The 27,595-nt window shown below is 36.1% G+C and overlaps 3 protein-coding genes across 15 annotated transcripts; all 3 read right to left on the reverse strand.

Annotated features, from left to right (window-relative positions):
• Positions 1-2,326: 2,326 nt before the first annotated feature.
• Positions 2,327-6,337, reverse strand: LOC126830152 (gastrula zinc finger protein XlCGF57.1). Of its 2 annotated transcripts, none has more exons than XM_050560439.2 (2): positions 5,968-6,337; positions 2,327-4,581 (listed from the first exon to the last, which is right to left on the reverse strand). In XM_050560439.2, the coding sequence occupies exon 2, from the start codon at positions 4,555-4,557 to the stop codon at positions 2,956-2,958; it is 1,602 nt and encodes a 533-aa protein (XP_050416396.1). In that variant the 5' UTR covers positions 4,558-4,581; positions 5,968-6,337; the 3' UTR covers positions 2,327-2,955. The 2 variants fall into 2 exon arrangements, with proteins under 2 accessions (XP_050416396.1, XP_050416397.1); XM_050560440.2 differs by having other exon boundaries at positions 5,952-6,337.
• A 1,462-nt stretch (positions 6,338-7,799) lies between these two features.
• On the reverse strand, positions 7,800-12,639 carry LOC126830153 (zinc finger protein 235). 2 transcript variants are annotated; one of them, XM_050560442.1, is made up of 2 exons: positions 12,427-12,639; positions 7,800-10,078 (listed from the first exon to the last, which is right to left on the reverse strand). In XM_050560442.1, exon 2 carries the CDS (start codon positions 10,050-10,052, stop codon positions 8,547-8,549), a length of 1,506 nt encoding a protein of 501 aa, XP_050416399.1. In that variant the 5' UTR covers positions 10,053-10,078; positions 12,427-12,639; the 3' UTR covers positions 7,800-8,546. The 2 variants fall into 2 exon arrangements, with proteins under 2 accessions (XP_050416399.1, XP_050416398.1); XM_050560441.1 differs by lacking the exon at positions 12,427-12,639 and adding an exon at positions 11,976-12,034.
• A 2,262-nt stretch (positions 12,640-14,901) lies between these two features.
• LOC126830150 (zinc finger protein 660) lies at positions 14,902-26,249 on the reverse strand. Of its 11 annotated transcripts, none has more exons than XM_050560431.2 (5): positions 25,946-26,249; positions 23,464-23,637; positions 20,404-22,042; positions 17,230-17,338; positions 14,902-16,620 (listed from the first exon to the last, which is right to left on the reverse strand). In XM_050560431.2, the coding sequence occupies exon 5, from the start codon at positions 16,578-16,580 to the stop codon at positions 15,018-15,020; it is 1,563 nt and encodes a 520-aa protein (XP_050416388.1). In that variant the 5' UTR covers positions 16,581-16,620; positions 17,230-17,338; positions 20,404-22,042; positions 23,464-23,637; positions 25,946-26,249; the 3' UTR covers positions 14,902-15,017. The 11 variants fall into 11 exon arrangements, 9 of the variants coding, with proteins under 9 accessions (XP_050416388.1, XP_050416389.1, XP_050416387.1 ...); XR_007683744.2 differs by having other exon boundaries at positions 15,738-16,620; positions 25,946-26,248; XM_050560432.2 differs by lacking the exon at positions 17,230-17,338 and having other exon boundaries at positions 21,776-22,042.
• Between the last annotated feature and the right edge of the window lie 1,346 nt (positions 26,250-27,595).

Raw genomic sequence — 27,595 nt, forward strand, 5'->3', positions numbered from 1 at the left:
TTTGTTTTGTTATAATTTCATTCAAGATGTATACTCATCTTACTAATATTGGTTTTGGTGCATGCCCGGCCCCAGGGGCAGAGCCACGCACATTTCTTGTATTTATTTGTTTGTCGTCTATAGGTCGCATTTCGTGGCATACTTATTCCTTATAATCTAAGGAACATGCCTAATGTTTGTGGTGCATGCTCAACTCCTAGGGGCAGAGCCACGCCCATTTTATTTGAGTGTGTCTGTTTTTCGCCTAGAGACCGAAATTCTTAATCGATCGTCTTGAAAACTATTTATACTTATTCCTTATACCCTAAGGATGACCTCTATTAGTTTTGGTGTATGTCCGACCCCCTGGGACAGAGCCACGCCCAATGTCTGTGTGTGTTTGTGTTTCGTCACAGGCCGCAATTCTTAACAGATGCTTTTGCATACACATTCCTTATACCCTAAGGATAATCTTTATTGTCTTTTGGTGAATGTCCGACATCAAATTCTTTATGGATCCTTTGGAACTTGGTATTTGCATTCCTTAGGCTGCTATTACATAGGGGTATACGGTATTCGTTTAGAGGTATACGCGAATACTTGTGTTCGAACAACAGGAATTTGCTTAGCGGTTTACATCGGACTATACTGTATCGTGAATGACCGCTTTTTTTTGGCGTATACTCGCTTCAGGGAGGAGTAAATTCCATGGGATGAGTAGAAAATGGGCATTTGTGTTGTAAAAAGTTCGAATCAAACGTTCTAAACATTGATGGACATATCTCTAGGCATGGTAGACTATTCTAGATTATCATGAACAGTGATTTCCAGTTACCCCCCCCCCCCCCTCAATATTGGAATGAGCCGACTCAAAGCCGGACCTTCACGCCACCATACTTTACGCCTCCGCAAGTAAAAACTAAGTCAGAGTTTCCTCTTCTTCTGAATCCATTCTGTTTGGATATGAATGAGCCTCGATGAGGGTACCAAAATCGGTGGGAAACATAACTGACCAGGCCGGTATACCTACGTATAGTATATGCCGTGTAAACCGCCGCGCCCATATACCCCTATGTAATAGCAGCCTTGTAGCCTAAGGTCGGCAACCATTGATTTTGGTGCATTTTAGCGCCGGAAAAATGTATCAAGAAACCAAACGCATTACAACTTGCTGTGTTCCTCCATTGGTCATTGAACTCTTATAGGGATCTGACAACGCCATAATATTCATATAGCCGGTTGAAAGACCGGTAACGAATCTAAAAGCTCCGAAGAGGGGGGATTGGTTGGGGGGAGGGGGTATTTTCAACCTGGGATAATTTTGAAAATTTGAGTCAATTTCCTGGCAATAGAGGTCATTCCTGGGAGCAAATTCTTCAGTACGACCGGAACAGAATCTCGAGTTCTGCCCGTTTTGTGAGAGTTGACAGAACCCGCGAAAGAGTGGTACTTACTGGGCGGTTCACTATAAACGTGATGATAGTGATGAGATAGTATAAGACCACGGCGGAGTGGAAGAATGATGATAAAATGGAATCGAGCGCAGTAACTAGGCGCGAAAAAAATTCTAATAGCGACGCATATTATGTAATATACTGAGGTCATTAGGGGTGGGGGAGGCCTCGCATGTTCTGCGCACCAGTGGTACGTACTACTAACTGGTCGGTTCACTATACCCGTGATGATAGTGTTGAGATAGTATAAGACTACAGAGTGGAAGAATGAGGACAAAATGGAACATAATTACTTATTTCCATGCAAACTGTGATGTGTTTATTTATTACACTGCAATGTTTCAACAAGACTTCACGTAAGGTTTTCAAGCAAAAACCTAGGTACATTAGGTTTTTTGAAAGTGACTTGTGAAGTCCTGTTGAAACATTGCAGTGTAATAAATAAACCAAGTGATTGTATCCATACTAAGTGTTTTAGTATTATATAATGAGTCAATTGCTAAATGCCTCTTAAAGTAGCCAATATCATCCATTGAAAACACGAATTATTTGTCAATTTAAATCAACATTGATGTTGTGATCTTACGGGGAAAAGATGGGCTTCTGATATCCAATAATTAAGACAAAATAAACATTTTACCGTTGGTACACACGAATCATGTACCATGGTGCATTTAAGCCAAATTTTTAACAAGGGACTCGTAGAAAGAGGCTAGATATATTCCACAAGTCATGCCAAACGGTGACGTCATAATCTTATCTGGAGAGCATGCGCAATAAATACTATGGTATAGAGTGGAATAACCAGACGCTAGGGATTGCCATTGGATTGAGACTTCTGGCGTATTTCCCTGAACATAACTGATTAGAAATTGCAGTAAAAACAGAAACGATTGAATGTAAATCAGTTTATATGCATTCATATTACATTATTATATAGGTTGGGACCCATTTGTGTCAATTTCTAGATCCAAAATATTTGCGATTTAGCTCCTTTAAAGATTATAATATATATATTTAGACTACTGATTTCAGTGGTAATTATAAATATCCATAAGCTTATTCATAATACAAGATACTACAAATCAAATTATCAAGAAATTGTTTTTGCTGATAGTCTGTTAATATCAAAGGGAATGGTGCTTATAGGCCCCATTTACTTAAGTTCACCACCACTTCCAGTAACCCAATTCTGATCTCTGATTGGTTAATTTCAGAATGGATTATGTGTCCTGCTTATTGTAACAACTGACTTTCTTCAAAGCTTATCTCAATAACAACAGACTTTCTTCAAAGCTTATCTCAATAACAACAGACTTTCTTCATGAGTTATCTCAATCACAACAGATTTTCTTCAAGGCTTAGCTCAATTATAATGGATTTTCTTTGTGGCTACGATGAATTTACAACAGACTTTAAGCATGGCTTAGCTCAACAACAACAGATATTATAGCTCGATCACAAACGACTTTCTTTGTGACTTATCTCAATAACAACAAATATTGTTCATGGCTCAGCTTAATCACAACAGACTTTCTTCCTGGTTTAGCTCAATCACCAAAGACTTTGTTGATGGCTTAGCAGTCATAACAATTTTTTCTTTCTGTTTATTTTTATGATGTACTTTAAGATGTGAATAAAGACTACTATTGAAAGTAAAAAGTTTTTCACAATATTGACACTTGTATTCTTTCACATCTTGATGCATTTTAGCATGCTGCTGAAGAACATACATAAGTTTAAAATCTTTTTGGCAGATGTCACATTTGAAAGGACGAGCATCACTGTGTATTTGTCTGTGTTTCTTCAAACTCCAGAGAGTTTTCAAGCGTTTTCCACAAATTTCGCATGTGTAATTCTGTGAAGTGCTATGTGTTTTTATATGATTTTTAAGATATACCTTGTTGACGAACCGAGAATCACAGAGAGTACATGCAAATGGTTTTTCATCAGAGTGTGTTGTGATATGTTTGGCTAGGCCACCTTTAGTACGGAATTTTTTACCACAAATGTCACACTGGAATTTGAGAATATCAGTGTGACATCTTGTGTGACATTTGACCTCAAATTTGCTAGCGAAGGTTTTTGGACAATATTCACACTGCCATGGTCGAACGCCACTGTGCTTAAGAACATGAAGTTTCAGCAAAAAACATCGTTTAAATGATAATCCACAAATATGGCAAACATAAGGCTTCTCCCCAGTATGGGATCGCATGTGAATCTTTAATGTAGATTTTAAAGTGAAAGATTTCCCACATATATCACAAGTAAAAGGTCGAATGCCCGAATGTATAAGCAGATGATTTTTCAAAACTGATTCTGATTTAACACTTAACGGACAAAAAGTGCACTTAAACAAATGTTCCGTCCCGTGAATAGACAGATGAGCTTTAAAGATGTCTAATTTGAGGAAAGTTTCCCCACAATACTCACAGGAGTATTTTTTTGGCTCTCTCAATTTCATTCCTGCAGGTTTTTTAGGAACGGCAACAATATTTTCTTCTTTGGATTTTTTTATTGATTGTGTATTTTCGTTCTTATTAACTACTTTGGTTGATTTGTCTGCAGAATTATTTTTCTTTCCAGACTTAATCCCTTTTTTTCGGGCACATTTTCTTTTCTTTTTAATGGGAACAACAAAGACTGGTGTTGTCAAGGTATCCGATATATTTTCATCAATGTCGGTTGTTTGATCCTTTGATTGCTCTTCCACACAGTTGAAATTACCATCATAATCAGAATTTTCGCCTGTATGATCCACATTTATATCATCGCCAGTTTGATTGTTTATCATTGTGCTAGACTTATCTATTTCTAATGCATCCATAATGAACGCATTTTGTATTTCTCTTTTGGAAATGCATGTATCAGTAACTGGGATTTTATCCAAATGTTCAAATCGTGTGTCTGAGAATTCTATAATATCAATCCAATCATTTCTTCCTGCTAAAATTTCAGATTTGAGATTGATTGGTATTTTTAATTTGGTTGAAACAGTTATAAAATAAAATGTTTGTTGACTATCAGTAGGGCTTCTATCTTCTCTTGTTTCAATAAAATATTTTAAACTTTCGAGAAAATTTGTCATAGCCCTTGGGGTGTTCTGTTGAATATCTTCCATCTTTTTAGGAACTCCTTGTATCTTCTGAAATACAAAATTGAGGACTGTGAAATATAAAGCAGTTCAGATTTTAAATCTCAATCCTGGTTCAGAGTCAGAGAGAAGTTGTATGTCTCTATATTCAAAGAAATATATAATGACCCTATTTCTAATCCTTGTTACCTATAGGCCTGCAATAAAGGTAATGTGATTTGTGGATAGATTTTGAAATATCTATTATATGTTAAAATCTTGACATTATTTAGGAAATTTGTTAGCTGAAATGTTTTGTAGGCTTGCTGTGTTAAAGAGCATATGGCTCTATTCAGGAACCTTAAAATAGATGAAAATGGGTCTAAAAGCACATGATTTATTCTCGATTTTAAAAAAATAATTGTCATTTCTAATCAGTTAGGTTCAGTGAAATATGTGATGACAGTCATTTACATCTGCTTAGTCCATTCTGCATATTTTTCTATTATTATTTTGTCTTTTGTAAATCAGCCATCACTAATTACTTCTGCATTGTCTTTTAGGAAACACTGTTTTTCTTTGTATTACAAATGGCACCCAGAATCATAAAATACACAACTCATATACTGTTTATGAAATGTTCATTGTGTCTTAAATATTGGATATTAGGATCCCATATTTTCACGGCAAGATAACATCAACATTGATTGAAATAGAAAGATAGCGGTATTGAATTCTAATTCGTGTCTTTAATTTCAAATATTATGAAAAATATTTATTTTGAGATTCAGTCCTTTAAAATATATTACACTAACCATTTTACCAAGGCTCTTAATCAAACTAGTATATATGGACAGATTATATTACCGGATTCTATACTGCGAGAGAGAGAGAGAAAGAAATGGGATTTAACGTCCACTCGACACAAACGTCATTTCGGGACTAACACATGGTTCAATTTTATTTCAATAATTCACTTGAGTGTAGGGGTCTTTAGCAGTAGGACCCGGAGAAAACCCACAAGGTTGGACAGGCAACCCAACTCCTTGTCACGTACAACTGGGGATTCGAAACCACACCAGTTGACTCAATGACAGACTTTACGATACAGCACGCACGTGCTAACCATTTGGCCATCCACCCCCCCCCCCCCCCCCCCGCCTATACTGCAGTAGGCCTACTGGAGAATAGATCTACTTATTTTCTTACAAAAAAATAGATTAGATCTTTTTGAAATTATTACAAAAAAAATATGAAAAAATGAGATATGTAGTCTACACATCTAAAAACACATTAATTAAGATCCCGGCCATTTTGTAAAGGATGGACATTCAGACATTTTTGACTGACTTAGTGGTTCATAATAATAGCTTTTCGCTCGATAACTATTTGGCAGAGGGTCATATAATCATTAGGTAGGTCTACTAAATAGGTAACTAAACTGTATGCTTAAATTACCGGTATTACTAATTCTACATGTGAACTTGCGATCACACCTAGATTGTCAAAATTATGAATTTTCAGTTAACGTGCCTTGCAAAATCATCATCCACTGTCACAACTGCGAGCTAAATTACGGATCAGCTGAGGAATGCGGATATACTATTAAATGTGCTAAACAGCATTGATTTAGGTCAAATTTAAGGAGCTAAATCGCTAATATTTGGGACCTAGAAATTGACACAAATGGGTTGCAACACATATAATAATGTAATATGAATGTATATAAATGTTATACGCAACACTAACAAAAGATTACGGAACAAGTGGTTTAAATGATGTAGACGTAGAGTAAGGATGAAATCTAACATTCACCTTCTCATGGATCATACAGTAAATATAATACTGAAGCTGTGAAGCACGATAACTAACCAGGCACCTCATTGAACTCAAGCTAGACAATCAATAAATATCTACCCAAGTTTGACCACCTGAAATAGAAGTGGAGTTATTGTCTCCTGAAAAGTGGGATGGACAGACATATACTAAAAATCCTCTGTTCGAAAAGTGGTCATTTGGGTATTTTCACAATAAATGTCACCCCATAACCAACTAATACAAAATACTGTTCGTAATAGACCTAAAAAGGTAACGAAATTCAGAAATCCATTAAACAATTAGTAAAAATAGATCAGTCTTGAATTCCTAAAAGAAGGGAAATATAATCAATACCCTAATAGCAAAATAATATCAGTTGTTCCAGAAATGTAAGCATGACATTCATATAACTACATATTGCAGATTGTGAAGTACCAGATAGCCACAGATAGAAATTATAAACTTATTGTATATTTCTTTCATGTCTCGGAGACGGATAAATTTATTTAGATCAGTCATCTCAAACCAAAATAGTGACAGGGTTTAATTATCATCTTGGTTTAACTTAAAAGAAGAAAACAAGCGGTTGCTATGCAAGATATACCCACATTTTGCAAGAGATAGACAACAAAATGCTAAAAAAGAAAAGTGATTTTTTCGTACAATCAGGGGACTTAATACTGGAAGTTATGGTCCGATATGTGCGAAAATCAAAAGGAATTGAAATCTCTGGGATATAAACAAAATCGAACAAAAACTGTGACCACAGCCTTAGTATTATATACTTTTACACTATTTGCATTTAAGGAGCGGCCATTTTGTTGAGCAGTTTTTTTTATACGAAATTCGAACTCATCATCATCAGGGTTTAACGGTGATATATTTAAACGATTTTTAAAATCAGACAAAAATTATGACCTATCGAGGGTCCACAAGCTAAAATCGCAATTTTTTTAGTACAATCAGGGGCCATTATCCAGGAACTGACGATCCAATATGCGCGAAATTCGAAAGGATCCAGGATCTTTCGGACGTAAACACATGTGTTAAGTTTCATCAAGGGTGACCACAAGCTAAATATGTGATTTTTCGTACAATCAGGGGCCATAATACAGGAAGTTGCGGTCCAATATGTGCGAATATCGCAAGGAACAGAGATCTTCGGGTTATAAACATACATTTCAAGTTTCACCTATATCAGATACAAATTGTGACCTGTTGAGTGTCCACAAGCTAAAAACATGATTTTTCATACAATCAGGGACCATGATCCATGAAGTTTTCATCCGATACACACCAATATCGAAAGGAATCTGATAAGAATTGTGACCTGTAGAGTATCCACAAACAAATTGTGGACAGACGTGCGAACGGACAAGGGCGACGATATATAAAAATCCAGGGACTACATCCTAGTGGATTAATTACATGTATGCAAGTTCCCCAAAAATCAATTCAGTTAAGACTCAAAATAAATTTGACTACTTTATTATAACACAGATATACTGATTGTTTAGATGACATTTTTTGTATTCACATGCTCCTTTAGGGATCACTGCAAAATTTAAACACTTGCATCCAAACGAATGGGGTTTAACATCCACTACCACAGATAGAAAATTATGATTAATATTTTGGTTATTTAATATTAAAGGGACATTATTTAAGATTTAGATAAAGAGCTGGCCATTCATGCTTTGATATTTCAAAAATAGATAATGCAAAATGCATATATTGAAAATTTCATTCAAATTACTTATTTTGAGTGAAGTGAATCAATGGTTGAAGTTTTGACAAGATGTGTGCATTTATCGTAACTACTGTACTGGTCGAGTCTTAGTCCCGCTTCTCCATTTTTATATCAAATCATTAAATGACCAACCCGTTCTAATCTACTTAAAATCAGAGCCATCCGATGGCATCAAGAGTTGATTATGGTCTTGTCATGTTAATAAATGTCTTATTAATAATTAAATAACTTTTAAGGCCCAAAGAAAGACCTGCAATAGGCAGATTTAGCTCTTACATAATATCTGTTTAACCTTGCATCAAAATCTATCTGTGTCAACATTTTAATGATGAGTTGGCACCGACTGGGAGTTGGATCAAAATTCCAAGATCTAGCCACAGGCTATTGTTTGGATGAAATTGTTGAAATTTTGAGAGGGTTCCTTACATGAGTAATCTTTAGAAATAAAATATCTCCATGGTTAAAGAGATTATTCTAATTGTTCATTTTTATGATGTACTTTAAGATGTGAATAAAGACTACTATTGAAACTGAAATGTTTTTCACAATATTGACACTTATATTCTTTCACATCTTGATGCATTTTAGCATGCTGCTGAAGAACATAAAAAAGTTTAAAATCTTTTTGACAGATGTTACATTTGAAAGGACGTGCATCACTGTGTGTAACCTGATGTTTTTTAAGGTTACTATTACATTTAAAAAGCTTCCCGCAAACATCACATTTGTAATTTCGTAAGTTTTTGTGTGTTTTGGTATGTTTTTTAAGATAGGCATCAGTTGCAAACCCATTGTTACAAAGTGAACACACGTGGGGTTTTTCACCTGAATGTATTTTAACATGTACATTCAGAGAACCCTGTGTACGAAACTTTTTCCCACAAAGTTCACATTGGAACTTCAGTGTCTCTGTGTGGATTCTAGTGTGTTGTGTGAGCTCTGCTTTACTAACAAAGGATTTGGGACAGAATTCACACTTCCATGGCCTAGCATCACCGTGTTTCAAAACATGAATCCTCAGCTTGCCTTTAGCTCTGAATTGTTTTCCACAAATATGGCAAATAAATGGCTTCTCTCCTGTATGACAACGCATGTGACCTTGAAGTGAAGCATTTAGATTAAAAGTTTTCCCACAAATGTCACAGGTAAATGGTCGAAGACCTGAATGAAAATAAAGATGTCTCCTCAATACTGGTTCTGATTTAAAACTTTTTGAACAAAATGTGCATTTAAACAATCGTTCTGTTATATGGATAGGAAGATGATACCGTAGATGGTTTAAACTGCGGAAACATTTTCCACAGTGTTCACATGGAATCTGCTCTTTTATCTTTTTCTTTGACTTTGAAGTAGCCTTGTTTTTTTCTGTTGAGTTGAAATTTCCAGTTTCCATTCTTAATTTCTCTTCAAGATTCTTACTCAGAACACATTTTCTTTTCTTCCTACATGTTCTAGGAATTTCAGGCAGTGCAATTGCTATGGTATCAGAAATATTTTCAATCATATTTTTCTGAGTTACTTTCAAAGCATCAATTCCATGCTCTCCCAAATTTTCAAAATTGTCATCATCATTATCAGAACTATCATTAAAGTTACCAACTACTCCATGATCTACTATATTGTCTACTTGAGACTTTTTGTTTTCGATAATGCTGGAGTTTTCTGCTTCTTGTTTTACAATAACACCTTGTGTCACACTTTGGATAACAGACGTATCATGCGCTGCAGCTCTGATTCTTGCATCATCTGTGAAATCTTTAAATTCTGTGTCTGAGAATTCAATATCATCAATCCAATCTATTCTTCCATTTATGATGTCAGATTTTAGACTGATTGGTATTTTTAATTTGGTTGAAACAGTTACTAAGTAAAATATTTGTTCACAATCACTATCAGCAAGTCTTTCTTCTCTTGTTTTAATAAAATATTTTAAACCTTCTAGAAATGATGCCATTGCCACTGAGCTTTTTTGCATAACGTCTTCAATCAGTCAATGTTCTTCTGAAATATAAAAAAAAATGTTCACAGTTTCAAATTTGTTTTACACCAGCCATATAGATTCTGTTAATTTAACATCAAATGTTCACAGCACGTACACCATTCCACATATATAAACAATGTATTTTAGTTAATAAATCTTATTTCAGTAAATTATCTGATAGCCTACTCTGATCATTTTTCCAAGAAATAAATGGTTAGCTATCAATTCTGATTGGCGAAAAGTTTCCAAAAGAATAGCTAGCGGCCATTTTGTTGGGCAGTTTAGTTTCGATTTTCCCGAAATTCAAATTTAACCTTCATTATTTTGGAATGGTGATATATTCAGGAATAGTGATATATTTAAACAGTTTTTAAAATTGGATTAAAATTGTGACCTCTAGAGAATCCACAAGCGGAGATTTTCGGGAGATAGACCTCTATTTCAAGTTTTGTCAAAATCGCATAAAATTGTGACCTGTAGAGTGTCCACAAACTAATTGTGGACTGACGAACATGGGTGACGGGATAATATGGTTCCTTTCGATATACATGTATTGGCATGTATCGGACCATAACTTCATGGATTATGTCCCCTGATTGTACGAAAAATGATGTTTTTAGCTTGTGGACACTATAGAGGTCACAATTTTCATCTGATTTTGATGAAACTTTAAATTTATCTTTATATCAAAAAGAACTTTTGTTTATTGTGCATATCCGAATGCTATTTCTGGATTATGGCGTGATTGTTTGATAAATCACATTTTTAGCTTGTGCACCTGCTAGAAGTCATAATTTGTATTCAATTTCAAAAAACGTTTAAATATATCACAGTTACACATCAATGAAGGTTGAGTTTGAAATTCGTAAAAATCTGACCCGAACTGCCGGACAAAATGTCAACCCTCGTATGCAAATAGTGTAAAGTATGTAACACCAAGGTTGTGGACCATCTTGTGGACCAGCTAGAAGTCATAATTTGAATTCAATTTCAAAAAACGTCTAAATATATCACAGTTACACATCAATGAAGGTTGAGTTTGAATTTTGTAAAAATCTGACCCGAACTGCCGAACAAAATGCCAACCCTCGTATGCAAATAGTGTAAAAGTATGTACACGTAACACCAAGGTTGTGGACCATCTAGAATCATAGTTTTTATCTGATTTTGATGAGACTTGAAATGTAAAATTATAATCAAAAGATCTTGGTTCCTTTTGACATTTGCGCATAATGGATCGTAACTTCCTGGATCATGGCACTCTGATTGTACGAAAATCACGTTTTTAGCTTGTGGGCCCTCTAGAGGTCACTTTTTATCTGATTTTAAAAAACGTTTAAATATATCACCATCATGTACGGTATCCTAATGACAGTTGGGTTCAAAACTGCCTTACAAAATGGCCACTCCTTTTACGCAAATGATGTAAAAGTATGTAATACAAAGGTTGTGGACCCTCTAAAAGTCACAATTTTTATCCGATTTTGATGGAACTTAAAATATATCTTTATATCCCAAACATCTCAGTCCCTTTCAATATTCGCACATTTCATGGATTATGGCACCAGATTGTCCGAAAAATTGCTTTCATCTTTAGCTTGTTCTCTATCCATCTCTTTCAAAATGTGGGCATCTCATGCAAAATCTGGGCGTATCTTGCCTGGCAACCGCTGGTAATGTATCAAATCAGGTTTTCTGATTAAGTCAACAAAAGTCTTATTTTTGACTTGAACGTTTGTCCATTACATTAAACATACCATATTTGATTTCAAAGCCACCTAGAATTGCTTTTCTAATATTTTGTAATATACTATTTATTATAACATCTGACAAGCTTTACCCTAATCAATACATCCAATTGCTACTCATATCTTTTACTAATTACCAATTTAATCTCTATATTTCAAAACTACTTACAGAATAAATCCTCATTCTACTGAAGAAAACACCGGGCATTGTTGTTCCGAAGTTCACGGATCAGTTGTGGAACGCAGACAGTAACATCGGCTTTTATCAGATGACATGTACGAGAGCCGCATATCCATACGAATTAAAATGGGGGGATGGCAACAAATTTTATAGTTGATTGAAATAATATGAGTAATCATCCCAAGACCTCTAATTATTTAAATTGGCACATCATTATGACAATATAAACATCAAAAGATTTTGATATTAAGATGTAGCAAGCTAAAATCATGATTTTTCGTACAATTAGGAGCAATAATCCAGGAAGTTACGTTCCATTATGCACCAATATCGAAAGGAACCAAGATCTTTTGGATATAAACATATTTTAAGTTTCATCAAGATCGGATAAAAATTGGACTTCTAGAGGAATATGCTGGATTGATTAGATTACACCTACCTTGATTAACATGGAGCCACAGGGGCTGAGTGAGTAAGATGTTGGCTCGCTAAACTGGAGGGTCCATGTTTGATCTCAGTGTTGGCCAAGAAGTTCATTGGGATTTTCCGACATGGTTCAGGACCGAGGGCTTGTCAAGGGACAACGTATAGTGGTTTGGATGGGATAGAAAAAAGGGTCCTGTGTAGGCCTACCCATTGGCGTGCATGTAAAAGATCCCTTGCCAGTTGGAATTCGATACAAGAGTAGGCTGTGGTGCCACTGTTCAGGCAAAATTTCCCTCATAGCACGCCTAACCATTTGATCAAGAAATAACCGCTTCCAGTGTCAAGCTAGCACACGATATGCTGACAGACAACAGTTGGGTTTCCAGTTCGTGATACCCTGACATTTTTGCCCAGTGCTTGCCCAATGGGTATTCTTCGGGTAATCCAGTATTTTTCTAGTAGAATTGGATGTCTATACTTTCCATATATACCAAATTTGCCATACTCTTATTGGAAATGAAATGAAATGGGGTTTAACGTCCTACTGTTCTGCTCTGACTGGGCTAATGAAGACGGGCATACGCCATACAGTGTGCTATGAGGGAAATTTTGCCCGGGCAGCGCCGCTACGGCCTACTCTTATATCGAATTCCACCTGCCATGGGATCTTTTATGTGCACACCAATGTGTACACGGGACCTCGGTTTTTCGTCTCATCCGAATGACTAGACAGCTGTCCTTGCAGGGCTGCCGACAACCAGTATCGCAGCGCAATTTGCGATACATATTTTGTCCGTTGCTAATCAAAAATTAAAATCTAACGTTTTTGATTCGCAGTAACTGCGAATCAATAATATGCCTGTCATTTTGGATATTGACACAAAGATTTATCCACATTTCTCAACACTTTCAACGCGTATAAAATATCAAATAAATTTTATAAACAAAACGGAATTCTCCGTGTGACATTTTCTTCTCGAACTACCCAGACTCAATTCATGATACTATATAATACAGGGACATAACTCTATGAATCGGGACTATTAAACCGGAAATAGGGAATCAAGTAGTACCACTCACGTTGCGAGACATGTCAATTTCGAGTAAATATATCAGTATTCAATTTGAAAAAAAATAAATTCAGTGTATCCCCCACGTATTGTAAATACGTGTAAACGTATTGTAAAGTGAGAAATCAAAGTAAGAATTCCCGTAAACTATTATTGTTTATATCGCGTGCGTCTAGTTAATCGAGATTATTCGTAAAATACCGCGTGCTTCCGATTGAACAAAAATAATAACACACGATAAAAAGCAGACGAAATTGTTTTCTAACGAAGAAATAAGAAGCCACTGCCAAGAATTGGCTTCAGACATAAGGCCTAACAAAAGTCTACATTCATTCAGAAATGTTCACAGCTAGCTGTAGAAGTGCTAACATTCTAAAAAAATCTTTAAGAATGAAATCTAATCGTTTGCTATCAATTAAAATTAAAATAATCTTGTTATTTAGGTGTTTTATGTTGATTTGAAACTGAAAAACTGCTAATCAATTTTTAAATTTGCTAATCAAATTTGGCAAAATTGGACTTTTTGATTAGCAGTGCTGCTAATCATCTGTGAAAAATTACCGACAGCCCTGTGTCCTTGTCAGGCCCTCCATCTTACATCACTGACAGGGGAAACCGCGCCGGCAAATCTGAATGAACTTTCTCGGCCAATGCAGGGATCGAACACCCGACCTCCAGGCTAGCGAGCCAGCGTCTTACCGACTTAGCCACGTGATCCCCACCACCCGATAAATACTTTCAACCTAACAATTTGATCAAGAAATAACAACCGCTCCCAGTGTCAAGCTAGCACACGATATGCTGGCAGACAACAGTTGGGTTTCCAGTTAGTGATACCCTGACATTTTTTCCCAGTGCTTGCCCCATGGGTGTTTTTCAGGTAATCTAGTATTTTTCTAGTAAGATTGGGTGTCTATACTTTCCATATATACCAAATTTGCCATAGTTTTATTGGAAATAACCACCCGATAAATACTTTCGGGACAATGTACATGTATCTTTAATTAATCTGCCTTGACTGACAGACTTAATTCGTTGTCAGACAATTCATTATTATTTCAATCCTGAAAAGAAGTCTTTGCTTCTCATTTGTCTGACTATCTATCAAGTCAATAAGAGTGATTAAAAACTTAAGCTACATGATTACCTCATGTTTTCTCCCTTGTCGGACATTTTAACCGCCTTGCTGTCAGCCAACATCATGTAAAAATTAATCATAGAAGTCACATATCTTATATAACACCCCAAATTAATAGACAGTCATTTTAACTTTAAAAATGCTTTGATTAAACACATGACATCCGGTCTAGAGAGCCGGTTTATTACCGCAGCTCCAAACAATTACGGCAATTCGCAAATTGAACATGTTCCCGCTTTCACTAGAATTGGGTATGTCAAAAACAAATTACTGCATTTACAGTTTCTAGTATCATTTTTCATTTTATTTAATGATGTATACCAAGTAACAAATAAATTTCATGCTTCATACATAATTAGATAAATTTAAATTTGATCATATACAACTTAAATAAATTTACTGCAATGGTTGTAGCTCATGAATAACAATCTCTTCAATGCCTGGATCAGTTTTCAAGTTAACCAATGATTTTACTACTTGTTGTTCATCTTTATGATGTACTTTCAGGTGGGAATGAAGACTACTATTGAAAGTAAAAAGTTTTGCACAATATTGACACTTGTATTCTTTCACATCTTGATGCATTTTAGCATGCTGCTGAAGAACGTACATAAGTTTAAAATCTTTTTGACAAATGTCACATTTGAAAGGACGAGCATCGCTGTGTGTAACTTGATGCTTATTAAGGGTGCATTTAGTCTTAAAAAGTTTTCCACATTCATCACATTTGTAATCCTGTGATTTTTTATGGGTTTTTACATGTTTTTTAAGATAATTACTTGTAGCAAAGCCAACATTACAAATTGAACATAAAAATGGTTTTTCGCCCGAGTGTAAAATAATATGATTGGCCACTGCACTTTGTGAACGGAACTTTTTACCGCAAACTTCGCATTGGTATTGAAGTGCATCTGTATGAATTCGTGTGTGTTGTCGCACCTCTGATTTACTAACAAATGTTTTAGGACAATATTCACACTCCCATGGTCGGGCATCACTGTGTTTAAGTACATGAGCCTTCATGTCTACACTTCGTTTAAATGAAGCTCCACAAATATGGCAGATATAAGGCTTCTCCCCAGTATGAGATCTTACATGACCTTTTAAAGTATTTTTTAAAGAAAATGATTTTCCACAAATATCACAAGAAAAAGGTCGAACGCCTGAATGGAAATAAAGATGCTGCTTCAAGACAGGTTCTGATTTAAAACTCAACGGACAAAGAGTACACTTGAATGGCCTGTCGGTCATATGAATGGGAAGGTGATACTGAAGATTTGTTACGCTACGGAATGATTTTCCACAATGTTCACATGGATAATTTTTTCGTTCCCTTAATTTTTTCCTTCCAGTTCCAGGAGTTTCTTGGGTAGTGTTAACCTTTTCATCTGCTGATATCTCTGTTGAGTTTAAATTATTTTTAGACTTTTCATCAGAACTGTCACCGATATTAGCACTTCTGTAGTTTTTTCTTTTCTTCTTCAAAATAGAGTCTTTGATAACCGGTGATGACAATGATTTTTGATCAGTTTTGGACTGAAGTTCAAGTACTTCAGTATTTTCTGATGATTCAATTTCAGGTTCTTCTAAAGTATCAACATCGACATCACCATCTTCATTATCAGAACTGTCTTGGATCCTGTCTGCTTGATCAGTTTTATCGTCTGCAGTGGTTTCTGCTTTTACAATAGCATCAGGTATTGCAATAGGCGCCATATTTTCCATGATGTCTTTAAATTGTGTGTCTGTGAATTCTATGGCATTTATCCAATCATTTCTTCCTGCTAAAATTTCAGATTTGAGATTGATTGGTATTTTTAATTTGGTTGAAACAGTTATAAAATAAAATGTTTGTTGTCTATCAGTAGGGTTTCTATCTTCTCTTGTTTCAATAAAATATTTTAAACTTTCTAGAAAATGTGTCATTTCAGATATTGTGTTTTGTGGTATTTCTTCCATGTTTAACTTGTACTTTTAAGTGTACCTTTGTCTTTAGTTCCTGAAATGTAAACCAAAACATGTAAATAGAAATGAAATGAAAATGTGTTTTAACGTCCTACTCTGACTGGGCTAATGAAGACGGGCATGCGCCATACAGTGTTGTATGAGGAAAATTTTGGCCGGACAGTGGCACTATGGCCTACTCTTATATTGAATTCCAACTGCCACCGGATCATTTACGTGCATGACAATGTGTACACAGGACCTCCGAACAACTAGACAGCTGTCCTTGCCAGGCCCTCCGTCCTGCACCACTGATGAAGGGAAATTATGCCGGAAAGTCCTGAAGATCTTTCTCAGCCCACACCTGGATTGAACCCGCGACCTCCAGACTAGCGAGCCACCGTCCTACCCACTGAGCCATAACATGTAAATAAATACTATGTTCAATAGTGAATGGGGGCCATTTATACCATACTGGAACATCTTTGGGAGCCACAGTGGCTTAGAGAGTAGGATGTTGGCCCGTTAACCAGGAGTCCTGTGTTCGATCCATGCAATTAACTCAAAATTGTTCACCTTATACAAGTTATAGGCTTATTTTAACTAAAATATAGCCTTTTGTTGTTTTATTGTATCAAATACATTAATAAGAAATTAAACATACATTATGCCTATTGCTGGTCTTTCTTTAGGCTTGAAATGTTATCTAAATTATTAATTAGACATTAATCAACTTATCCAGACCATAATCAACTCTTGATGTCATCGCTAACCTGCAATGTTTATTGGATTAGGTTCTGATTTGCTGTTTGACTTCCATTCAAAATTTAATCATGAATTGGATAATCAAGACTATGTTTTTTTTATCCTACAGACTTTAGTAAAGATATAATCGATGCTAGGCCCAAAATTCAATCGCTAAAATGTGTTTTAAAAATTTAAAATGTATTTTATGCGGTGCAGCAGTCACACATTATTCAAAACATATTCTGTCAGTCGATTTAGCATAGAGTATACCCTGTCGATGCTCGAAATAGAGACACTCCTGTACTAGTTATAGTCTGATCTAGTTTTGGCTCCTTTGCTATCCCATAAAATAAAGCCCACATCGTCATTAAAATTAGCGACTTAATTATGAACCGTGAACGTTATTCGTGCGTGTCCTAGTTCTAACAGAATAACTTACTTACTAAGCTAAATTATGCTTGAATGAAAATGTTATATTTTAAGAGTTCATGGAACAACTTCATGGCTTCTACACTTTTTGCTGGTGAGGAAATATGGCCACCATAGCTTTGTTTACATAATAACGGATCGGTTTTGGAACGTGAATGTCCATATAAAGCAAAATTGTCAATGGCAAAGGTGTATGAATTAGCTGACAAAGTACATTTGTCCATCGATTTCTAAACTTAAGGATCGATTGTCAGATATAAATAAAACTAGTGAATATTCTATTCCTGGTGTTTTAAAATCTGGAATACAATGTGTAGGCATAATACGCCAGGCAGGATACGCCCACATTTTCGAGAGATGGATAGAGAACAAGCTAAAAAGAAAGTGATTTTTCCTACAATCAAGGGCCTTAATTCAGGAAATTACAATTTGATATGTGCAAATATCGAAAGGAATGAGGGTGTAATGGTGATATAATAATACGTTTTTTTAAATCGGATAAAAATTATGACCTCTATAGGGTCCACAAGCTAAAAACGCAATTTTTCATACAATCAGGGGCAATAATTCAGTAAGTTATGGTCCGATATGTGCGAATATCGAAAGAAACCACCATCTTTGGGTTATAAACTTACATTTCAGGTTTCAACAAAATCGGATAAAAATTGTGACCTCTATAGGGTCCACAACCTTGATATACCATATTTTTACGCTATTTGAGAACGAATGGTGGCCATTTTGTCGGTCAGTTTTGGGCCGATTTTCATGAAATTCAAACTCAGCCGTCCTTAGGGTTTAATGGTGATATAATAATACGTTTTTTTAAATCGGATAAAAATTATGACCTCTATAGGGTCCACAAGCTAAAAACGCGATTTTTCGTACAATCAGGGGCCATAATTCAGGAAGTTACGTTCCAATATGCGCGAATATCGAAAGGAACCAAGATCTTTGGGTTATAAGCATACATTTCAAGTTTAAACCAAAAATTGTGACCTGTAGACTGTTCACAAACAATTGTGGACGAACGGACGGACAGGGGCAACGACAATATACACGTGGGCTTATAAAAATTTCTTCCTCTCCCTTCTTACTTGTCATCCTGCATGTCCAAGTGCAGATCCCTGATATTTCGGACAAAAGAGCACACTTCCTTAGCTGAGCGGAGTAGCCTACTTGGTACAAATGTTTTATTTTTGACCTAGCTCCTCCAATCTGGAAAGTGCCATTAATTTGCTTATGTTTTGTTTACTTTTAATACATGTGGATATAATTAAAGGAGGTATTTGAATCTTTGAAATCTCTTTTGACAAGAAGATTGATTAACAACACTGTAAATAGTAACTAAATCATATTCCCAGTACAGAATTTTCATGAATTCTTTTACATGCACATCAATGATACAGGATTTTATTTTATTAACATCTGAACTAAACGCTGTTCCTTGCTATAGCACCATCCTGCACCACCGGTAAAGGAAAACCAGAGTGCAAAACCCTGAGGTACTTTCCTGCTACCACCAGGATCAAACACTTGATGTCCTGGTTAGTGAGCCAGCGCCTTACTCACTAAGAGTTAACCATGTAATTCAATTACACTTTTGTAAGACGACACTCTTCAACTATGTACATATGATAAAGAATGACAACTGCATCTATCTAAAGGTACATTCTACCAGCTGATAGGACTCTGTACTGAAAAAGATACGGCCTACTCTTATATCGAATTTCAACTGCCAAGGAATCTTTTACGTGCACGCCAATTTGTACACAGGACCTCGGTTTTTCGTCCCATTCGAACGACTAGACAGATGTCCTTGTCAGGCCCTTCGTCCTTCATCACTGACAAGGGGAAACCGTGCCGGAAAATCTGGATGAACTTTCTCGGCCAATGCAGGGATCGAACACCCGAACTCCAGGCTAGCGAGCCAGCGTCTTACCAACTTAGCCACGTGATACTCTTTGAGTCCTGTCTGATGTCAAGTTTTATGGATCAATGAAGAAGACGTAACAGTTTATCAACTCAATTCTTTGTCATTTTGCGGCTAAAACAGTACTAGTCGTAATGCAAGGGAGAGGACTATGCCTGACCAACGTCAAGGGAATCTGGACGTTATGCACATTACCAATTTGTACATGACGGTTGAATGTTACACATCATGGACAGGTGGCATTTTCACCAATCTCAATAAAAGTTGACAGATCATCTACTCAATATTGTGGTACAGGGTTATTCTCAAAGGGAAAACTATTAAATGGGCCAGGAAAAAAATAATATACCCTTGCCTTGTTCTTCAATATGGTGACTTTTAAGATGTGAATGAAGACTACTGTTAAAAGATAAAACGTTTTCCCAGAATTTGCATGTAAATATTTTTCAATTTTTATGAATTTTAGAATCCTGAATAAGACTTTTAATTTTGAAACTTTTAGGACATTACCGTACTCACATGTAGCTAACTTCGAAATGAACAGTAGTACATGTAAGGTTATTGGAAGACTTATAATTATTATACATGTGATTTAACAGGTTTACTTGTATCAAACAAGAAGAACTAACACATTTTTTATTATAAAATTTTCCCCTGAAGATAACACAAACAAAGGGCCCCTCTCATGAATGAAGTCAATGATAGTGATTTAGCCCTGATTCAGTTTTATACCTCTCAAACATAATTTACATCGATGTAGTCGTTCTTTTACAGGTACTTTAAGGTGGTTTTCAAGACACCTTAATTAGGAAACATTTTGCCACAGCATTCACAATATACGAAGGGTTCTTTTATTTTATGCAACTTCTTAAGCACTTTCTTTTCAACAAAAGCTTTTTATCTATTGAAATTGATTGATCACATTTTATATCTTCACGCTCTTCATTGGCCTGATTATCTGTTAGCTTTCTCTTCTGTCTCTTTGACTGGTTTTTCAATCCTGGTTTTCCTGTTTGCTTTGATTTTGTTGACTTAATTGCTTTGGAACTAAGTTTGACATCTGTTGAAGTCTCTGTTATTGATGCATCTGCTGATGATGATGACAATGTATTTTCTGCCAACGACTTTGATATTGATGCATCGTCTAACAATTTTTTTATCGACCCCCCTTTTGATTTTATGAACCCATTCTCTGAACACTTTTTATGGAAGGTTTCATCCCATATGCTTTCAGTTGTCTGTTGAACAGATGTATCTGCAAGTTTAACATGGATTGAGGCATCTTCTGAAATACCAGAATTTATAGTAACAGTGTTTCCTGCTTCGATAAGTTCAATTTCTTTTTTTATATTTTGTGTTTTGAATGTCGGCTTAAGATTAGCATCCAAATTATGATCACACTTATCCTTTCCATAATAACCCACAAGTGAATTGCCTAAAAATTCTAATTTACACACATCATCATTGTCTATATACACAGAATCCTCAACCTTTGGCTTCAAATCAGCAATTGGTTCTCCTTCTGAAGAATCTTTTACACGGCTCTCTGAAATAATGTCTAGACAAGACTTGGTATCTATGAATTCTACAGTAGGTGATCCACAAAGACTCTTCCCCAGATGATAATTGACTATTTCTGTTTGAGATACTGCTTCAGAATCATAACTTTGAATGTGTTTTGAAATAATGTCTAAACAAGGCTTTCTATCTTTAACTTTCTCGGCAGGTGATTTATTCTGACTTGTCAATTGATGAGAGACTACTGTCGGCCGAGTTGAATCGACAGCTTGAGAAATGAAGCGAGTTTTTGAGATTTCCGAATTATCAGGTTTTGGAATGATTTTAGCAGTTGGAACAGGAGTTGTCACAGGTGATTGATAAATTCCAGTAGATTTAGATTTGGTGAGAATTAGGGTAACTTGTTTTTTTGGAAAAGGATTACATTTTTGTGTTGGAGGAGATAAGCTATTGGTTACACGATTGCAGGGAGTAAAATTATGATTTTCATTGACCTTTGAGCAAAACTTGTTAAGACTTTCAGCAGAAGAATACTTAGTCACATTTTTGCTGAGGACTTCAGTTTTTTCCTGAACACTGGTGGTACCTGTATTCTCTTGAAATTGGATTGCTAAGAATTCTACGGCTGTGATCCAATCATTCCTTCCAGCTAAAATTTCTGCTTTAAGAGTAGTTGGTATCTTTAATTTTGCTGAAACAGTTATTTCATAAAATGTTGCTTTAGGTCGAGAATACTCTGCTTTTGTTTTGATGAAAAATTTCAAGCCTTCCAGGAATGGCGACAAGCTGTTAATACCAGGAATCTTCTCTTTCATCTTATAATTAATGGTTGTCACGGCAGGCTGCACAGACTCTGAAGAAGAAAAATTATCATTTTTTAAACTTGTTATAAATTTATCTTGCTAAAATATATATAATTAACTGAATATTGTAGTTTAATTAGCCTACATGTTGAACTTTTGTACATGAAACTGCAAAGTATGTGCTATTTTATATTTGTGGAATAATATTCTTCAATTCAATGAAACTGTTGCCCCATTTATCGTCGTTTGTAGGCCTACCAAAATTGACGGATCGGTATTGGAATAGAGACAGTCAAAATTTTGAGACGATTGATGCATCTTTTTGATTGGAATGCCAACCCATCTGTGGTGCCCTAACACATACATGTAGGGATGGATGTAATTTAGCATTGACAATATACTTGAAAGTAAACAGGAATATGCAAACAGAAAATAAATTAATTTTTACATAAACAATAATACCATTTGTTTGAGAGACTTTCAATGTATTATTTGGAAATATGACATAATAGTAGGCTTATTCTGAAATACTCATTAAAATAAGAAAGCATGCAGCATGCAAAAAATGTTTCTGTCCATAGATTTGCCTCTACAAAGCTCCCTCACTATTTTGAAGATCTTGGCCATAAGCCAATCAATCCTGTTTGCTAGATATTAAAATATTCCTTTGTACCTTCTGGCTCTAGCCTATTTTTCTTTTTTAAATAAAGATGGTATGTTTATATGGACACATCAAAAGAGGCAAATATGTCTTGCACTTAAAACCTTTATCTGCCAGAATTGAATCATGTGGATCACAATGTGCCATTAAAAAACTTATATCAATGGTCACAGTTGATCAGATTCCACAAAAGCCACTGACACATAGGAAATTACTTGTGTCGTACCAACTAACATTTTAACTGGGTTCCCATTTCTGTAGTAGAAAAGGTTGTTTGTTGGCAGTTGGAAGCTTTGCACTAGCCTTTTCAATGGACAATAAGTTCCATCAATTATTACCTTACTCTTTGGAAATTTCTTTAGAAAATTTGTTGGTTGAAAAGAATAGACTAAATCTCTTGATAGCCAAATATTCTCTCCTTCCATTGGTGGTATATAAAATTAAATTCAATCCATGTGCGTAATGTTTGATATTGTTGTTTCACTTGTTTTAAACAAGTCAGCCAAAACAAAATTTGTCCAATGACGATGCAGTTTGACAAACTGTTAAAAATAGCAGATTTTCCATCGATACATTCTTTATTTCATGGTGGTAAGTGCACCTTTACCAAGGACTTTAATATTATCCCGTAACTGAAATTTCTTATAAGAGTCAATCCTGTGTAATTCAGGATTTTATTGGTGTGCATGTATAGCTTTCACAAAGTTTTATGGTTAAAGGAATTTCTGGTAATACAGTGAGTGTTTGACCCCTGTTCAGTATTATTATCACAGCATTCTAACTCAGATGCTATGTCATATAAGAAATTACCATTCACTCTGTTTAGGGTCAGTGGTGAATCTAATGAGATACTTTTTCTTACAGCTTGTTCCAATGCCCTTTCTCTTTGTCGACGAGCTGCCTCACTGTCGCTGAAAGATCCACTCCAAGCAAAGATACTAGGAACACTGGTTGATTTCAGCCTCTGTACTAACGGCTTGGTACCTTAAAAAATCAAAAAGAAAAAATATGGCAACTGATGGGGAAAAAAAAAAAAAAATTAACATAGGGCTACACTGTAGCCTATACGTTTGTGTACTTACGACTCAATGTATTGAAAGAAACTATAGATCTGGTAATCGGATGATTCGAACCATGGCTGATAAGGCTCATTGGGATTCGATTGGCAAGAACACTTAAAATATGTTTGCATATTTAATAATATGACAACCAACAACTGCCAGGACCATAATTACAATCAGATATGCGAATATTGAACAGAACCAAGATCTTTGGGTTATAAACATGCATTTCAAGTTTCATCAAAATCAGACAAAAATTGTGACTTCTAGAGTGTCCACAAGCTAAAAACGTGATTTTTCGTACAATCAGGGGCCATAATCCATGAAGTCATGGTCCGATATGCCAATATCGAAAGGAACTGAGATCTTTGGGAGATAGACCTACATGTATATTTCAAGTTTCGTCAAAATCGGATAAAAATTGTGACCTGTAGAATGTCCACAAACAAATTGTGGACAGATGTTCGGATGGACAGGGGCGACGACAATATACGTCCACATAAAAATGTGGGCGTATAGAAATGACTATAAATAGTATAATTAGTGGGGCACGTAGGTCGTTGGCTTCGTATTGCGTCCAATGGAAAGGGCAGGCAGCTGTCCCCTTGCCCCACCCCAGCTACAGACCTGGCGATCCATTTTTCATTGTGAACTTTGCACTCATACAGTTTCCTACACTTTTTTTTCCTAATGTGTCTATTGTTTAGAAAATGTTCTATACATGCAAACTTTGATTTTCGCTTAGTAAAGTTTTTGTAACACAATATTATATCATTTTTTTTTTTTGCCGATATTTATATTCTGATGAATGTAATCTAACCGAGTAGCCGAGACGGGCGAGACCTGTCTGATATTGTACATTTTCCATGATGCTTCCGGGTTACCGCTATTTGTGTCAAGATTGGGAAATCCCATAGATAGGGAAATCCCATAAATCTACTCTATATGTTTATTTTTGGAACAAGGTAAGCGAAATACTTTGATTGCTTTTCTATATATACATCATTTATTCGCAATAAATTTTCCATTATGCTACTTACTACTGGGACATTGGCGGAAATAAAAGCACAGAGTCTAGATAAAAATACCTTTAAACTTATTTAGATGTCTAAATCTTGGTTCCTAGTACTTATTATCATATGGTCCGAGTGAGTCTGATGGTGGTCCAAATCAGACAAGTGGTGGTAGTCTTGAATGAGGTCAGACTAAGCTTTGACTTTTGGTCAGAATGAGCATGGTCTGAATCGGCTTGGTATATCTCCCTTACTCAATGTATTGGAAGAAACAGATTCCTTAAAAGTTCTTTTAATACATCTATGTATACTTATATCGACTTTGTTTTGTTTTATTTTTTTTTTTGGTGTTGGGGGGGGGGGGGGTGTATAGCAAAAAAATAAAAATGAAATGGGGTTCAACGTCCTACTCTGACTGGGCTAATTGTGGACAGATGTTCGGATGGACAGGGGTGACGACAATATACATTTGTTTTGTTTTATTTTTTTTTTGGGGGGGGGGGGGGGGTGAGTAGCAAAAAAATAAAAATGAAATGAAAAGGGGTTTAATGTCCTACTGTTCTGCTCAGACTGGGCTAATGAAGATGGGCATATGCCATACAGTGTAAGGGAAATTTTGCAAGGACAGCGGCACTATGGGCTACTCTTATATCGAATTCCACCTGCCAATTAGGCATCTTTTACGTGCATGCCAATGTACACACAGGACCTCGTTTTTTTGTCCCATCCAAACAACTAGACAGCTGTCCTTAATCAGGCCCTCCGTCCTGCACCACTCTGACAAGGTGAAACCACGTTGGAAAATCCTGATGAACCTTCTTGGCCAATGCAAGAATCGAACACGTGACCACGAGGCTCGCGAGCCACCGTTTAGCAAAAAAGAGACAGACTAATGCACAGACTGAGACAGGCCCTATATAATATGAGTGACACAGCCCCTCGAAACGAGATCACCAATACAAATATTGCTGGTAATTAAAGTACGGTAGGCCAACAAAATATTCTCTAGACCAAATCTGGGACTTGGCCGGATTTTTTGTCGGAGCAGAAACACTAGAACGTTAAACCCCATTTCATTTCATTTTTCTGGGCCGGATCACGTAACGTCGAGTCATCTTTATTTTACATTGTTTATAGTTTCAATTTCATGCCATTTTTACTTTATATCATTATTGATACAGATTGTTTATGAACTTAATATGAACAAGCGGAACTTACTGAGCATAGTCTCCGCTATATAATCATCTGGACGAAAATGCGAGGAGCAGACAACACTGTATTTTGACGGCGTCCAACAATCTCTTCGAATAGCGACAGTCCACTTTCTTGCTAAGACCTGGTTCTTGGGAAACATATGACCACCCCTGTTCGAACATTTCGGAACACAACACCCAGTCGATGGCATAATCGAATCCCGGTAGCAAAATATTGTCAGCAGACGCTCGAGTGATGAATAATATAAATATTGCCTCCGACGATCAAGGGAGATAATTTGCTTGGTCCCACTTCCGTGGCGACCCCGTACGGGCTGTTTTTCAGATAGGCACTCGGCAAACCTCGGCAGGTTCCGGTACCCTACTTCTGCCTATTCCAAAGCCCCCCCCCCCCCCCACCAACACACCTTTTCAGAAAAGTTTGTTTAGATCGAGGATAGGTTGCATTCTTACCCTCAGTTGTGTAGTCCAGGAATTTTAATTCAATTCCGCATCATCCCGGTTGACAGTTTGAATTGACTCCCGGTGTGTGTTTGCTCCTGGGCATTTGAACATGTCCGAAACTGTTGTTTGCATTAACAACGAAGCTATATTCGGGCGGTGTGAAATGGTTCCTGATCAGTCCAGGAAGAAGTATTCAGTAGCCTATTCGGTTGAAGTTTTGTCGGTCATTAATAAACATACTTAATTATCGTGATTTTTTTTTTTTTTTTTTTAGTAATAGGCTAGTCGTTACAAATTAATTATTGGCCTGAAACTGTCAATTAATTCACCTCCAAAAACAGATTAATAAAAGGCCTTCTAATAATCTTTTGGCTTTATTTATGACAAGTATAAAAGAATGGATAAATTCTGCCCTTAGGGAAAGGGGAGGGGTTGGGATAGCCTAGCCTAGTGGTCTAGAGTGCCACGCTTCGGCCTCTATATAGCTGGTTTCGATCCCTGGTGTGCGCGTATGTGGCTTGGAGATAGGGATGCCTTCTTAACCTCGTGGGTTTACTCCGGGTACTCCCACAGGAAAGACCCCTGCCGCGTGCGCTAAGATTATAAAAATAGAAAATAAGACCTTTGGTGGAAGCGGACGTTAAACACTAAAAACAACAACAACAATTCTGCCCTTATGGTCTTTTGAAAAGCTAACCAATTGCTATGTGTCACTAGGTTCCCTACGGGTCACTGTCACAGGATATGAGCGTCTGCTGCGCCCGTTGTGCTGGGTGTGGTCAATGGTCAAGAGGGGCAAAAGAATTGGATCCAAAAACTAAGCTAGACTAGCTCATTTATTAACCACGTCAAACTTGTTGCAAATTGTTAAAGCGAGAATTTCATATTTTCTAAGAAAGTCAAAACATAATTATTTCTATGTCTTTTGCTCAATAGGTTATCAACTCACTATTATACGATCATAGGTACCTCTCTCACACTTAAAAACCATTCACCCCGGAAATAATAACACAATTACCTCCTTTGTTTTTCTATTCCCCCAATGGAATAGCTATCTTCAAACATCTGAATTTGAAGTTGAAAATGATATTTTTGCCAATTTCTAAACTGGCAATAGTGAATTATAGGATTTATAGGATTATTCTTTAACAAGGTAGCACTGTTTATAGATACCATCTATTTTAAGGCTTTATTTTAATACATTTTAAAA

This window comes from Patella vulgata, chromosome 8, assembly GCF_932274485.2.
Source record: "Patella vulgata chromosome 8, xgPatVulg1.2, whole genome shotgun sequence".
NCBI classification, from domain to species: domain Eukaryota; kingdom Metazoa; phylum Mollusca; class Gastropoda; family Patellidae; genus Patella; species Patella vulgata.

Coding starts and splice junctions, on each gene's coding strand:
- LOC126830150 (XM_050560426.2), bottom strand. CDS start 26,132: ATGCCATCGACTGGGTGTTGTGTTCCGAAATGTTCGAACAGGGGTGGT. Junction 23,638..25,945: donor TATAGCGGAGACTATGCTCA/GTAAGTTCCGCT, acceptor TGATTTTTTAAG/GTACCAAGCCGTTAGTACAG. Junction 22,043..23,463: donor GACCCTAAACAGAGTGAATG/GTAATTTCTTAT, acceptor TTTCTTCTTCAG/AGTCTGTGCAGCCTGCCGTG.
- LOC126830153 (XM_050560442.1), bottom strand. CDS start 10,052: ATGCAAAAAAGCTCAGTGGCAATGGCATCATTTCTAGAAGGTTTAAAA.
- LOC126830152 (XM_050560439.2), bottom strand. CDS start 4,557: ATGGAAGATATTCAACAGAACACCCCAAGGGCTATGACAAATTTTCTC.